The 12809-nt window shown below is 34.7% G+C and overlaps 1 protein-coding gene and 1 long non-coding RNA gene across 2 annotated transcripts in view; one reads left to right on the plus strand and one right to left on the minus strand.

Annotated features, from left to right (window-relative positions):
* The window catches only part of LOC142343266 (protein unc-45 homolog A-like), a 224714-nt gene extending 220798 nt beyond the window's left edge, over window positions 1-3916 (plus strand). Inside the window, exons 12-13 of the mRNA XM_075395055.1 lie at window positions 2632-2816; window positions 3635-3916. Of these exons, the coding sequence (XP_075251170.1) occupies window positions 2632-2816; window positions 3635-3701 (252 nt within the window). The 3' untranslated portion in view covers window positions 3702-3916. The remainder of the gene's footprint in view (window positions 1-2631; window positions 2817-3634) is intronic.
* Window positions 3917-8616: 4700 nt separating this feature from the next.
* LOC142342468 (uncharacterized) lies at window positions 8617-9374 on the minus strand. The gene is made up of 2 exons (XR_012759173.1): window positions 9342-9374; window positions 8617-9007 (listed from the first exon to the last, which is right to left on the minus strand). It is a non-coding gene; the product is annotated as an uncharacterized LOC142342468 (long non-coding RNA).
* Window positions 9375-12809: the final 3435 nt, after the last annotated feature.

A 12809-nucleotide genomic window follows, 5' to 3' on the forward strand; every position in this document is an offset into this window, starting at 1 on the left:
GGAGAGGTCTCAATATTTTGAAGATTATTTGAGGGCAGCTTCTAAAAACAAGACATGTCTGAATCAAATTGAGATATCAGCGTTTGTTTTATTTCATTTTCCGGACTAATTTAATGTGTTTTTTGAGACAACAGGTCTGCAAAGCTATCGAAGTTTTTTTCTGGCAACCTTTCAGCTTTGTTTTGTCTAAAAAATAGTCCACTGCTTGTTACATTAACTATACATAAGTGTACAGATGGAATTCAAATGTTAAACTTGGTCAAAATGTAAAGAAATTTTTTAAGGGGGCGTTTTTGATATTTTTAAAAATGCGTTAAAATGTTTTTGAGCGTACTAATGTATTTCAGGAATTTCTAATTTTTCTTAGAAAATATTTGTAGTCATCATTTTGGTCCGTTTCGTTTTTGTTATGGCTGCGAAACTGCTGTAAGATCAGTTTATGCTGTTATCTTGATTTTGTTTAAAACATGAAAAGGAGTTATGGTGATCTTAGTTTTTATATGCTGTAAATTGTCGGTGAAACATGGTGTAAAGTCGGTCCCACGCATGATAACAAGTGTTCAGGTCAATTGGTTGATTAAAATTCAACAGCCAAGAAGAAAATATTGGCGATATTAATTCTGATCATGCATTATTCTAAAAGAGGGCAAGAAAATTAGGTGAAAGATTTTGCTGAGCGGAACAAAAAGTTTTGTTCACGCACGGGTTTTTGAAGCCCTTTTTCAGTTTCAACTCTTAACTTTTTCACCTTTCTCAGAGGCATTAGGGAGAAATTGTGTGATTGGTATCAGTTTTGACCATCTTAAGTACATAAGTTTCTATATTCTATTTTGAGCTCCTCTTGTCACTTTGCCGTTTTAGCGTCGTTTTGTACCAGTTTTTTCTTATCTGTTGTAGAATGTTTGGTTGTTTTGGTGATCTTTCATTTTGATTTCTATCTTTATTGTTATGTTTGTCAAACAAATTGATATAAATTAGTCGAATGTCATAGCCTTTTTGTCTTGTTTTGTAGCATTGTTCCTGTTTTTCTTCTTCATGTCACTTAATTTCTTTTTCGTTTATCTGCTTACTTAAAATCAATCATTCCTTGGTTACTGGTTTTATATGTTTGATAGGCAAGTCTTTACTAGAGCCAATGAAACATTTTACAATGTTTTGTAAGTCTTTTTGCTTTTTTGACTTCGCACTCCGGAGAGGCATTGATGCTACATCACCAATTATAGAAAATTTTGAGAAAATTGATTAAAATATTTAAATTTTTGGCAAAAAGGTGAATGTATCATATTCATATCTGTTCTTTTTTATTGAATTTTTCTTTTTTTGAAAAACACTGGTTTGTATAAGGAAATAAGTAGTTTGTTTGGGTTAACGACTATTTTTTTGGAACCCATGTCAAGTTTTTTTATGAGTAGTTTCAGCAGTCTAAATTGTTGCGCTCCGTCAACTAAGGCTCTTTTTTAATTCACATTTTTCCACGCCGCAAAGCTTAAAAGACCGATTTTGTTGATTATACCGCTCTTTCACTGCTTTTTTGCTTCTCAAGTGTGCGCGACCTCATTTCTTAAAATAAATCGCGGTGAGTTTTAAAATGAATTGCGTTAAAGTTTTCGGATTATAATTGGTTTAACTCTCTAATGACTTGTCAACATTATTAATGTAAGGATTTCTCTAAACCGATTTAGAGAAAACGATTTAGTTTGTTCAAAGAGTTATTACAAGTTGCATCAGCAACTTCATCTGACCAAATCTGTATCTGTTACTATCTCTATTTTATGCACAGTGTGAGTCTACTATGCAGTTTTTCGGCGACTGGTTTGCTATGTTTACATGATTTCGTGCGTGATCGTATTTTTGTCTGTCCGGTTCGAGATAGAGAACTCTTAAGTATGAAATGGTTACTGAATCTGCGGATCAGCCAGGAATTCATCCTCCAAGAATTTTGCAAATATTAACTTTTCCAGCCAGAATTTGCGTTTTTTGTACCAGGAACTGTCTGTGATGAAAGACAATGTCAATTTATCAAAATAGGGTACACAAGTTTTACGCAATTGTATTTGGTGAAATTATGAATGCTTTTTGGCCTTGCATTAACCTATTTGTGATTGCAGGAATTGTTTTTTATTTTTTTTTCGGCCGAGGTCTTGCATACCACGACTATTTTCATTTAACATTTAAATTTTTGAGTACCCCAAATTAGATGAACAAGTTAGTTATTATTTATACCTCTACATTCACGCATGAATTACACGTGTGTTACAAGTTATTTAGGGCGAGAAATCACTCTCTTATCCAAAAATTTGTGGGTAAGAACAGGATGGTTGTTAAGTTTATGGGTAAAAACGTAAGGTTGTGAAATGATGTAGGTCGGGGAAGAAACTATGAATGAACGTGGCTCCTTCAAGCCAACAAGAACAGCCACCCGCCCCCCGCTTAGTGATGCATATTAGTTGCACCCCCAGACGTTTTTGCCATATTTTTACATAACGATTTACCATGTAATTACACGTGGTCTGTAACGGGGGGTAACATAACGTACGAGGCGGCCGGGGGGGGGGGGGAACAGAAATGATCTGAATACCCTCCCCCTAATTTTATGCTGCTACCTTGCTAACTATGTATTGGTGTTGGTAGGAACTGCTAGTGAATGACAATGGCGAGTTGGTGAGGAGGGCTGTGCACATAATGAACAATGTCATTCATAATGGCCAGAGAGAGGCAGTCGAGGCTGTAGTTGAGGACAGTGAGATATTAGAGATACTAATGGCACTGTCTATGGCCCCTATCACAAACGATAACTCATCCATCAGAACTGTATGGTAGGTATCGTTTTTAGAATCTTTTCCGCTTGTGCCCTACCCCTCAAGCTCAGTGGGTGCATATTATTTACATCCTCCAGACGCGCGTGCCATGTTTTTACATAATGATTTACTATGTAATGGTACGTGCTCTGTAATTGGGGGGTGCATAACGTACTGGAGGGGGGGGGGGGGGCACAAACGGAAAAGATTCCAAAGTTGATACAAAAAGATTTCCAGAAAAATCTATTTTAAATCCGTTACATTGTGACGTTCCAATCAATTTAGGGGCAGGAGTTTCTACCTGGAACTCGAAAAACTTAAAGACTTGTCGAAATTTAGAAAATTGAAAACCGTCACCTAGCCTGCAGTAACATAACAAAAAACTTCCAGGCTTTGCAGACTATCACTGTGAGATGCCACAACAAATGAGTAGAAGGCGTTCAATTTTGAGCCTCTCTAGTCGAACTCCGGAAGATCTTGCAAGATTCTTGCAAATGACGCTTATCTTGCAAGATTCTTGCAAATGACGCTTATCTTGCAAGATCCGGACGCCTATCTTACAAGAATCTTGCAAGATCTTGCAAGATGGTGCGTAATCTTACAAGACTCCTGCAAGATTCTTGCAGGATTTTGCAAGATGGCCGTCCTTATTAGACTAGAGCTGGGCATCATTTTTAACTGTTCACGATTATATTTGAAAAGTTAACTCGCATAGATAAGTGACCATGATGCATTGCATGACATACCAAGTTTCGGATCTATACTGTTTTGCCTTTTGCTTTGTTTTGCTTTTTACATAATTTTGTTTGTAACAGTTAATGTCGTTGTTGTTACAGCGAGGAGGCACTTGAGAAACTGAAGGAGCTTGAACTTATACAGTCAACGGGTCCTCCCCCAAATTGAGGATAATAAAGGGACATTCATTAAGGGGAGGAAAATCATCACTATCAGATTCTATAAGAGATGGATGGATAAACGAGTGATGGAAGATTGAAGTTATAGCTAAAACGCAATTCAATTTGGATGAAAAGACCTCAGATCGTTCAGCATTCATCAACATTCATCAACTCCTTGCCTTAAATTATTGGATCTTTTTAATAGCCGCCCTCATCTTCTCAGCCGGCTATTATAGCGCTCCTATTTTTTTACAATTCAAAGAATATGAATTGTATTGGGGCGCTGTCTTTTTTTTAAGATCTGTTCACACATTTTCATGATTTTTGAAGTCAAATTGGAGTAGTGATTTTGGTCACGCCGAAACAGGAAGTGGAGCGAAAAAGCAAGTGGTTTTGCGGCGTGAAATTTGTTAGCTCTAAATTTAAAGTAGAGTGAGAAAACGGTGTTTGAACAAAAATTCGCTTTCTCGCTAGTGGTTTTTTGTTCACATGCGGCAATTTCACTTTGATTTTTACAGTTTTTCGATTTTTTGTATCGGATTTTTTTCTAAATGGTTTTTCCGATCCATTCATAGTCCGTTCTTGGTCTAGTTTTCTGTTTAGTCAATGAAAATTCTTTGAATTGTACGTCAGGACTTGTCCTGCTATGTTTTTTTTTACTTCGTCGAACTTTTTTTCGTTTAACCATTTTGCCGACATTTTGCGTGAAATCTTATTGACTTCTCTAGGCTAGTTTCTCTCTTCTCTCATTCTCCTTAAAGTTAATTTGAACATCAGTTACTCAGCAAAGCAATTCAAAATGAACAGAGTCAGTATAAAAAAATTGAAGTCAGAAATAGAAACGGGATAAACCCATAAAGCCCAATTTTAGATGCCCGCTATTTGAACGTCGTTCCTATAAGTCTTAGTTACCATCTCTTATGCTTATTGGTATTGATAGTAGCCCCTGTAGCCTCTATCTAAGAAACAGAAGTATGTTCAACTACGAAATCCCATCAAAATAAATCGGACTTAAAAAATGTTTTTGTACAAAAATTTTTTTTTTCCAATATTTTCTGTTCTTTCAATCCCAATCATGCTTATCGGAATCAACGGCGGCTATTTTCCGGCAATCTGCCGGGTATGTTTCATTAATTCCCCCCCGCTTAGTGGGTGCATATTATTTACCCCCTCCCCGGGTTTTACGTTGAACTAAGCAAAAGATTAGATTGATCACTTGAACAAGTTGAAGCAGAGTTTCTGGTGTAAGCACACACTTCTTAAGGAAATTTACATTCCAGTTGAAAATTGCTGAGATTTTCGAGAAAATTTTCGTTAATGCGCAAAAATGGATCTATTCTGCCGCCCCCCCCCCCCCCCCCCCCCCCCCCCAGCTTGTGGGAATATAACTTTACTCCCCATGGCGCTATAATTGATAAATTTTGCATAGTAACGTACTATATAGCAGCACGTAAATTGTAATGAGGGCGGGGGGGGGGGCAGAATAGATTCGAAAAAGTGTGCTTTCACTCAATTTAAAACAGCACAACTGACCTGCTGCTATTTTCTTTTTTTTTAAAAAAAGAAAATATTTACTTTTGCACTTATTTCACTTCAATACAAGCTTCTGTCAATTTTTAAACTATTTATGATTTACACGTTGGAAGATATATGACATGATACTCTAAAAATTTCAATAAATTTATCACGGCCAGTTTTGAATCCCTAGTTTAGCCTTATGTATCCCACTGCAGCCACGTAATATTATAAAGATTGTTTGCTTTAAAACAATTCATTGCTAAATTGTTTTCATAGTTGTTGAACATATGCAAACTATTAAAAGACTCCTTGAGTTATATAAATTTCTGGTTGAAAAATATTGAGCTAGTTAAACATAATTTTTGTCAAAATGTATTTGGATCCAAGTTTTTGGTTTATTATTGTTCCGACCCCACTTGTGGGGGGAGGAACTATATACTCAAATGGGTTTTTTTTGTGCAGACAATTTTGGCCGATGGAAATGTGAGTAGTATCATCAAAAAGCTCGCCCAGCGTAGAATTCGGAATTAAAAGGATTTTTTTAATTCGTTTTTTCGAGGAGTTATCGAGGTTTAAAGTTTCATATGAACAGGGGATATGTGGTTCAATTTTGTTCACTTTTAGCGTAATTTTTGTTCGAATTAACATTTTTTCTATAAAAATTGTAATTCAAAATTACCTTTCACGCTACAAAATGCATCAATTTGGTGTTGCTAATAGACGAACGGCAATTAAAAAGACTAGTTCTGGTCTCAGGAAAATTTGATATCAAAAAAATTCGATTTCTATTTGGGAGCTGTTTTTTTAGAAAAATATATTTTTTTGTTTTCCAAGTCAATAGGAGAACAGTCACCTTTCATATTGAGGTTCCGTTAATGACAAACCTCATTTGTGGTCCAATGATGCCCAATCAACAGAAAATTAACTTTCAAGGAACTGCTTAAATTTTCTTTTGGCTTCGAATTTGTTCGTAATTTTTAATGAAAATTTGATATTCATTTTGAGATTTTACTGAATTTTTCAAAAATCCTATGCCATGAACACGTTAACTAAAAGTGCAATAGTCTTTCTAATGAGCATTAGGTGACCCCAGCTAGTGCTTTGAGTGGACGGCTAATGGCTGTTAAGACTTTAAAATTAAATTTTGGATAATTTTTTTGAGCGTTAGCCGATCTTAAACTTATTTTTGCGAACTCTATGTCAGTCTCAGTAATGACAGTCCCCCCGTCTGTTCTACTGCAACCAAAGTTTATCTAGTTAGCTGTTTTACTCCAACTATTGTGTTAATGACTTCGAGGCGACGAATTTTCAAATATTATTTAAATTTTTGGATGTTTTTTATAATTTTGTTTTCTTTTAGAAGCTTATCACATCATCCTAATACTGATAGTTCCCTTTGGCTCAAAGAAGACGTTAAAAGATTCATGGATAAAGTTTTCAGAGAAAAGCTGGTGGATTAAATGACTTCTCTTTTAACTCATTGGCAAAAAACAGAGCCCAATATTTTTCAAATGAGGCCCAAGTGAACTTATTTAATCGTTCAGTATAATTTTAGTTCGTTTAGTATTAAAAAGATTTGAAATCAAAAACAATATTTAGATAATAGCTAATGATTTTTTTGCAGATTGTTTGCAATTTCTTGAGCTTTTCTGCTTCTTTATTCTATTTCTATGGCTTAGTCTAACCAAAGATAGATTTGTTTAGTCTAACCTATCAGTTTCTTAATGACTTTTTACTACATTTATCGAGAATTATTTTGTTAATAGCTAATGATTTTTAAGATGATTGAAATCATTGGATTTAAAAAATGTTGATAGATTTCTGAATTTCGGCTCATTATTTTTCTTTTTACTTGTTAGCCAGTATCATAAAGGAAAATTCCAATCTGCTCTGTAGATGATTAAAGAAAATTTGTGCAGTTAAGGTTTTATCTGGTTGCATTTTGACGTTGTTTACTAGATGCTTTTACATTTAGATATTGAGTTTTTGCCGTTAAATTTTTAGTTTTGTCTACTGCGTTTGTTTTTTTTTCTCGTTGTCTTTTTAATGACAGATCTCGTGAGCTCTGTATTGAGGCGTGGCATTATGTAATGCAATTAGCAGTTTGGGTGTGAAAGGAGTTTTTAAAACCCAAACATCTATTTTTGGTTATCTCTTCATTTGGTTGACAATTAAGTCAAAAATGTAGATCAACTCGGGTCGGAACTCCATGTGCGAACGAACAATAGCGAGCCTCCTTGTTCCATATCAATTAAAAACAATGAAGTCAGAAGCTTATTTCATCGACTATGCTTGTTATTTTTTGCAGATTCATTAGAGCCTATTTTATATGGGACTATTATGTCTGCTTTTATTGGACTATTTTGTCTGCTATCTCGGAAGAATCATTGAGTATTGAGGTTGAAGAAATAAAACATTTGGGTCATTTTCTACTATTCTTGAAAATTCGAATCGTCTAATTATTGAGGAGATGGGGGTCACATTACTTATTAAACAGTTTTTGGGCGAGTTTAAATGAACTTTCAGTTGTCATTATTTAACGCGATGTTTAACGCAGAAATGGAAAAAAAAACCTGACTTGTAAATAGTTACAAGAAAATCCCACGATTATTAATTTCTGTTTTCAAAACTTAATTGATGATTATCAATTAGTCATATCTTTGCGCGTGATAAATTTCTGGCATTTTAAGATATCTCAAAATTGTTTAATAACGAATTTCGTAAAGGCAAGTTTTAGACCTCGTGAACTTTTTTATGCGGAAGACAGTGACAAAGTATAGATTTTTGTTAAAAGAAATAAGTGTTATTTAGTAAGTAATAAAATACATATGCATATAAGATTCCTTTTCCAAGTTTTTAGACGCACCTTGACAATGAAAGTTGCGTCTGTCAAATTTATCGACCGCGCGCAAAAATGTCAAATTTATCGACCGCGCGCAAAAATGTCAAATTTATCGACCGCGCGCAAAAATGTCAAATTTATCGACCGCGCGCAAAAATGTCAAATTTATCGACCGCGCGCAAAAATGTCAAATTTATCGACCGCGCGCAAAAATGTCAAATTTATCGACCGCGCGCAAAAATGTCAAATTTATCGACCGCGCGCGAAAATGTCAAATTTATCGACCGCGCGCAAAAATGTCAAATTTATCGACCGCGCGCAAAAATGTCAAATTTATCGACTGCGCGCAAAAATGTCAAATTCATCGACCGCGCGCAAAAATGCCAAATTTATCGACCGCGCGCAAAAATGTCAAATTTATCGACCGCGCGCAAAAATGTCAACTTAAAAATTAATCAGAGTTTGAATTCTGTCCTTATCTCTTTGTCCATTTCAATATTTCTTCAGACGACCATTTTTCCTTCTATCAATCTAACACTGATTTTTCCTCAAGAACCCAAGGTAATTTTATAGCTTCAATTCAACAACAATCCTGAAGTATTTACAAATGATTTTTAATATGAAAGTTATTTATAAATAATGGTTTAGTTCCTCAAAATAATTGAGTAGTTCCTCAAAATAATGTACGTTTTTATTGAAAATTGTCTCGCAGTTGAATTACCACTGCGCCTCGCGCTCTGGGTACCCTCTTCGCCACGCTAGACGGTCATAGAAACCTCTGGGCACTGCTTGACGGATCATGTTTCGCGCTGGCTCCCCTCGTCGCCCCCCTATTTTTTCAAAGTAACCTGCTGGCAGTTGTTGAAGGCCGTCAAAGAGATCTGCTTGGATGATTCCGATCACTAGCAGAGTGAGAACGACTTGTCGAATCATCTCGATCGAAACTGAGTGGTCTAAAAAGTTTGAAAACATTTACTAATAGTTGTAGTAGTAGTAGTAGTAGTAGTTGTATGTTTTTATAGTAGTAGAATTAAAGACTTCAATTTACTAATACTAAACTTATGAAACTTTAACTTTATTACAATAATATTGGTAAATATAAAATTGGAGCTGAAAAAAGAGTCAAAACATGAAACATTGGGTTAGACATTTAGAACATCGAAGCTAGAGAAAATCCTTATCACGATCTATATTTTAGTATTTCTCAAAGTACAGTGATCATATTAGAAGCAATTTGAAATAAATAAACTAAATAATTCAAAACTGTTTTGTGTTAAAGCAACCTACTTCAATTTGTTGAGCTGTGATTGTAAATTTTTTAAAAGAATGATTAAAATGGTTTGAATCTTGTTTTTATACGGCGTAGTGCTCTGTTTATTATTTTTTGCTCGATCTGATTGGTCAATTTTGCTCGATCTGAAAGCTCAAACGAACTGCAATTTATCAACTTACGTGAAGTCATTTCAATTCTTAGTTTCAATTAGATTGTTTAATAGCTATTATAGTCCGTTCTTTTAAATTTATTTTTGTACGGGCTACCACAAAGGTAACGCACGTAGGAGAGAGTTGTGTGGCTTCGTTAGATTTTATTTAAATTTTCAATCAAAGCTGCAAATGTTTCAATTTGAAATAAACAAAAAGACAGAATAATCTTGTTGGCAAAGAGACCATACTTTTTGACTAATCACTCCGAACTTTTATGATCTCAATTATAGTGTCTTTTAAGATAACAAATCAACTTAATAAGCAGAAAGCTTTTGCTTTGAAGTTTTTGTTGTGAACTAAATGAACGTGCGCTTGATATTAATTTTACAAGTCTTAGAGCATGGATTCAAAAATATGAACTAACTAATTCGTTTGCGTGTTAAGACCAGCTTGACATGATTGGAATGAAATATCTGTGTTCAATTTACCCTAGCCTAAGTTTCGAATTCCTAAAGCAATGGGGGTAAAATATGGACTTTTTTGGCACGGTCGGAGTCCGAGTTGAAGTTTACATAAAAACGAGACTTTTTGCTCTGTCAGATTGGGGTTGAACTAACCCGGGGGGGGGGGGGGGGGGTTGTTTAGATCAACTGTAATTTAGATCAACTCTAATCTGTCCGAGCAAAAGAATCGAAGAAATTTGATTGGACAAAATTGGAATGTGTCGTACGCTATTAAGTTTTGGTAGGCACTTGCGATGCGCGGTAGCTGAATGCAACTAGAATTGTGATTGTGATTCACGGAGCGAAATTGGAACTTAGTCCTTTTGCTTTAACTTGCGGCGCTTTTCAACTTTCAACAAAAAGGTGCTTTTGAGTAGCTCTCCTCTTTCAACCAAGAGATGTTTTCTGGCCGTTTCAAAATCTCGTTTGACAGTAGCAAAGAGATGATTGCCACGAAGAATGCAGTACCTTGTCTCATAGATGCATTTGTTCTTCAGATCTAACCTTTTCCCCAAACAATTATCTCAACTAATCAAGATATTCTTTTTTGGCATAACAGATTCACTTTATTCAGTTTGTCGCGGAAACTGAGAAGTTTCTGGTTGAAAATTATAAATATTTTTAAAAATTTAATCAAAATAGTTGTCTAAATGTTCAAGAACTGCGAGCAATTGTTCCAAAAGTGTTCCAATAGGCGGGGTCTAATGGTACTGCCTTAGAACTAACATGCAAAAAATTTCAGCAATATTTCGCCCACATTTCAACATCGACCATGCAGGAAGTTAACGCCCAAATGCAAGATATAACAGACCAAACCAACCTCAACTCAAATCTAGCTGAGAGACAAAACATTCAAGCCTGCCTCCAGTTGTTGTCTCAGGAAAACTGCAGAATTGAAACAAGTTTTTGCATGAAATTATTTTAAAAAGTGCGCTGGAGGAGAGAAACTTTTTAAAGAAAAGTTCACTTCAAGCTCACCAAAATGCTTGACATAATCTTGTTAGCAAATGAAGATCAAAAGAAAGCCGAAACTGCAATGAACTCTGTTTTCGTCATTCGGCGCATGATTTTTGCAGCAACCAAAATATGCAATGATGTTTTTTTTCAACGACCACTGAAATGAGACCCGATCTGTGGATATCAGTTGAGATTGGTTAACTCATTGCAGAGCAAAGGGCGGTGTAAGAAAAGAACCAGAACAAAAATTGAATTTATAAATATTTAAAAAATTCGGTTTGCAAAAAACACCAGAAAAGAAGTTCCCAATCAATAAAATGCGCTAAAAAAGATTTGTTTAATATTTGTATCAGCAATCTGTCAGTAAAAATCTTTTTGGATTTAACCAAAGCTTTTAACTCGATATCCTTGGACGTTTTCATTCACAAATTTGAAAAATATGGTTTTGGAGAAAACGCGAGAATCTTATTGAATTCGTTTCTAATTAACAGGAAACAGTGTGTTAGAAACGGAATAGTTGAATCCGACTGGACAATTATAAACCACGGTGTTCTACAAGGTACTGTACTAGGACCACGAGTATTCATACTTTATGTAAATGACTTCGGCGAGGAAAAACGGAAATGTTTTTGCAATTTGCAGATGACACAGCAGTTTCATGTAATGCAAAAATGACCAGGAGCACAGGCTAAAAAATATCGATAGAAACTGAAAAATATATGAAACAAAACAAGTCAGTTCTAAATGAAGGGAAAACAGAAATAAAGGTTTTCAAAAATGAAAAGTTACCAACTGTCAAATGCGTTGAGTTTAAAAGTCATTCATTGAAACCAACAGATGAATGCAGATACTTAGGTCTTATTCTTGACAAAGAAATGACATTCCAAAAACAACTTAATAAAGTGATCCGTAAAATGGCTTAGCTATCAGATCAATTTATCTGATACGCAATCAAATACCTTTCAAGGCTCGAATAAATCTCTGTGTTGTGATCCCTTGTTTTGTTGCATTTATAATTTAGCGCAATATTTTTTCAAAGTTTGCCATCCTACTCAATTGACAGAAAAAACAAACAAATTTGATGGGGCTCAAAAGTTTGCTTTATTCAAACAAAATATGACAGTGCTCATAAACTACTTCTTGAAAATAAAACACTTCCCGCAGAACATCAAATATGAAAAATTTCATTAAATAGACGTTTCGATATTGTTCAACAAACAAACATACAAGACCAAAAGAAATTCAGAATAATCGGAGACGTTGAAATTAAAATAAATAATCGTACATACGATTTTTCGCTCACACCAAAATGTAAATCAAATTGGAGTGAAAATTCATTTATAAGAAACTTCGTTCGGAAATTGAATAAACTTCCAAGAGCTCTAAGAAAGGAGAAATAAAAAAAAATTAAAAAGAATTAAAGGAAGATATGAAAAAAAGACAGAAACGAGTTTCAATGGACAAAAAAATTTAAGTATTCAAAATTTTATTTTTATAAATTAATTCAAGAAAACTAGAAACTGAACCTTAATTTTTTTAAATATCATGTTCAGTTATTCAAAGGAAAGATGTAGTATGGTTGATTTATAATATTACAACATGTAACTTTAGCCTTGGGGTAATTCGAATTTACATGTTTGAGATTTTAAAATAGATGAAAAAGGAAATCATGGAAATACCACGAAAACTCTAGCGACTAAAAAAATCACAGCAGCTTATAAGCAAGATGTTCCCACCTCATTATTTTATACAGGACAATACCCTCAACTCTTTACTTTGTCAGATTGCAAAATTTGAGAGGTTGAAGGCAACCGTTATCCATTGGGCCTCCACATGAAAAATTAAAAGTAACGGACCATTTGACCTTGAT

Source organism: Convolutriloba macropyga, chromosome 7 (assembly GCF_964194025.1).
Source record: "Convolutriloba macropyga chromosome 7, txConMacr16.3, whole genome shotgun sequence".
NCBI lineage: Eukaryota > Metazoa > Xenacoelomorpha > Acoela > Convolutidae > Convolutriloba > Convolutriloba macropyga.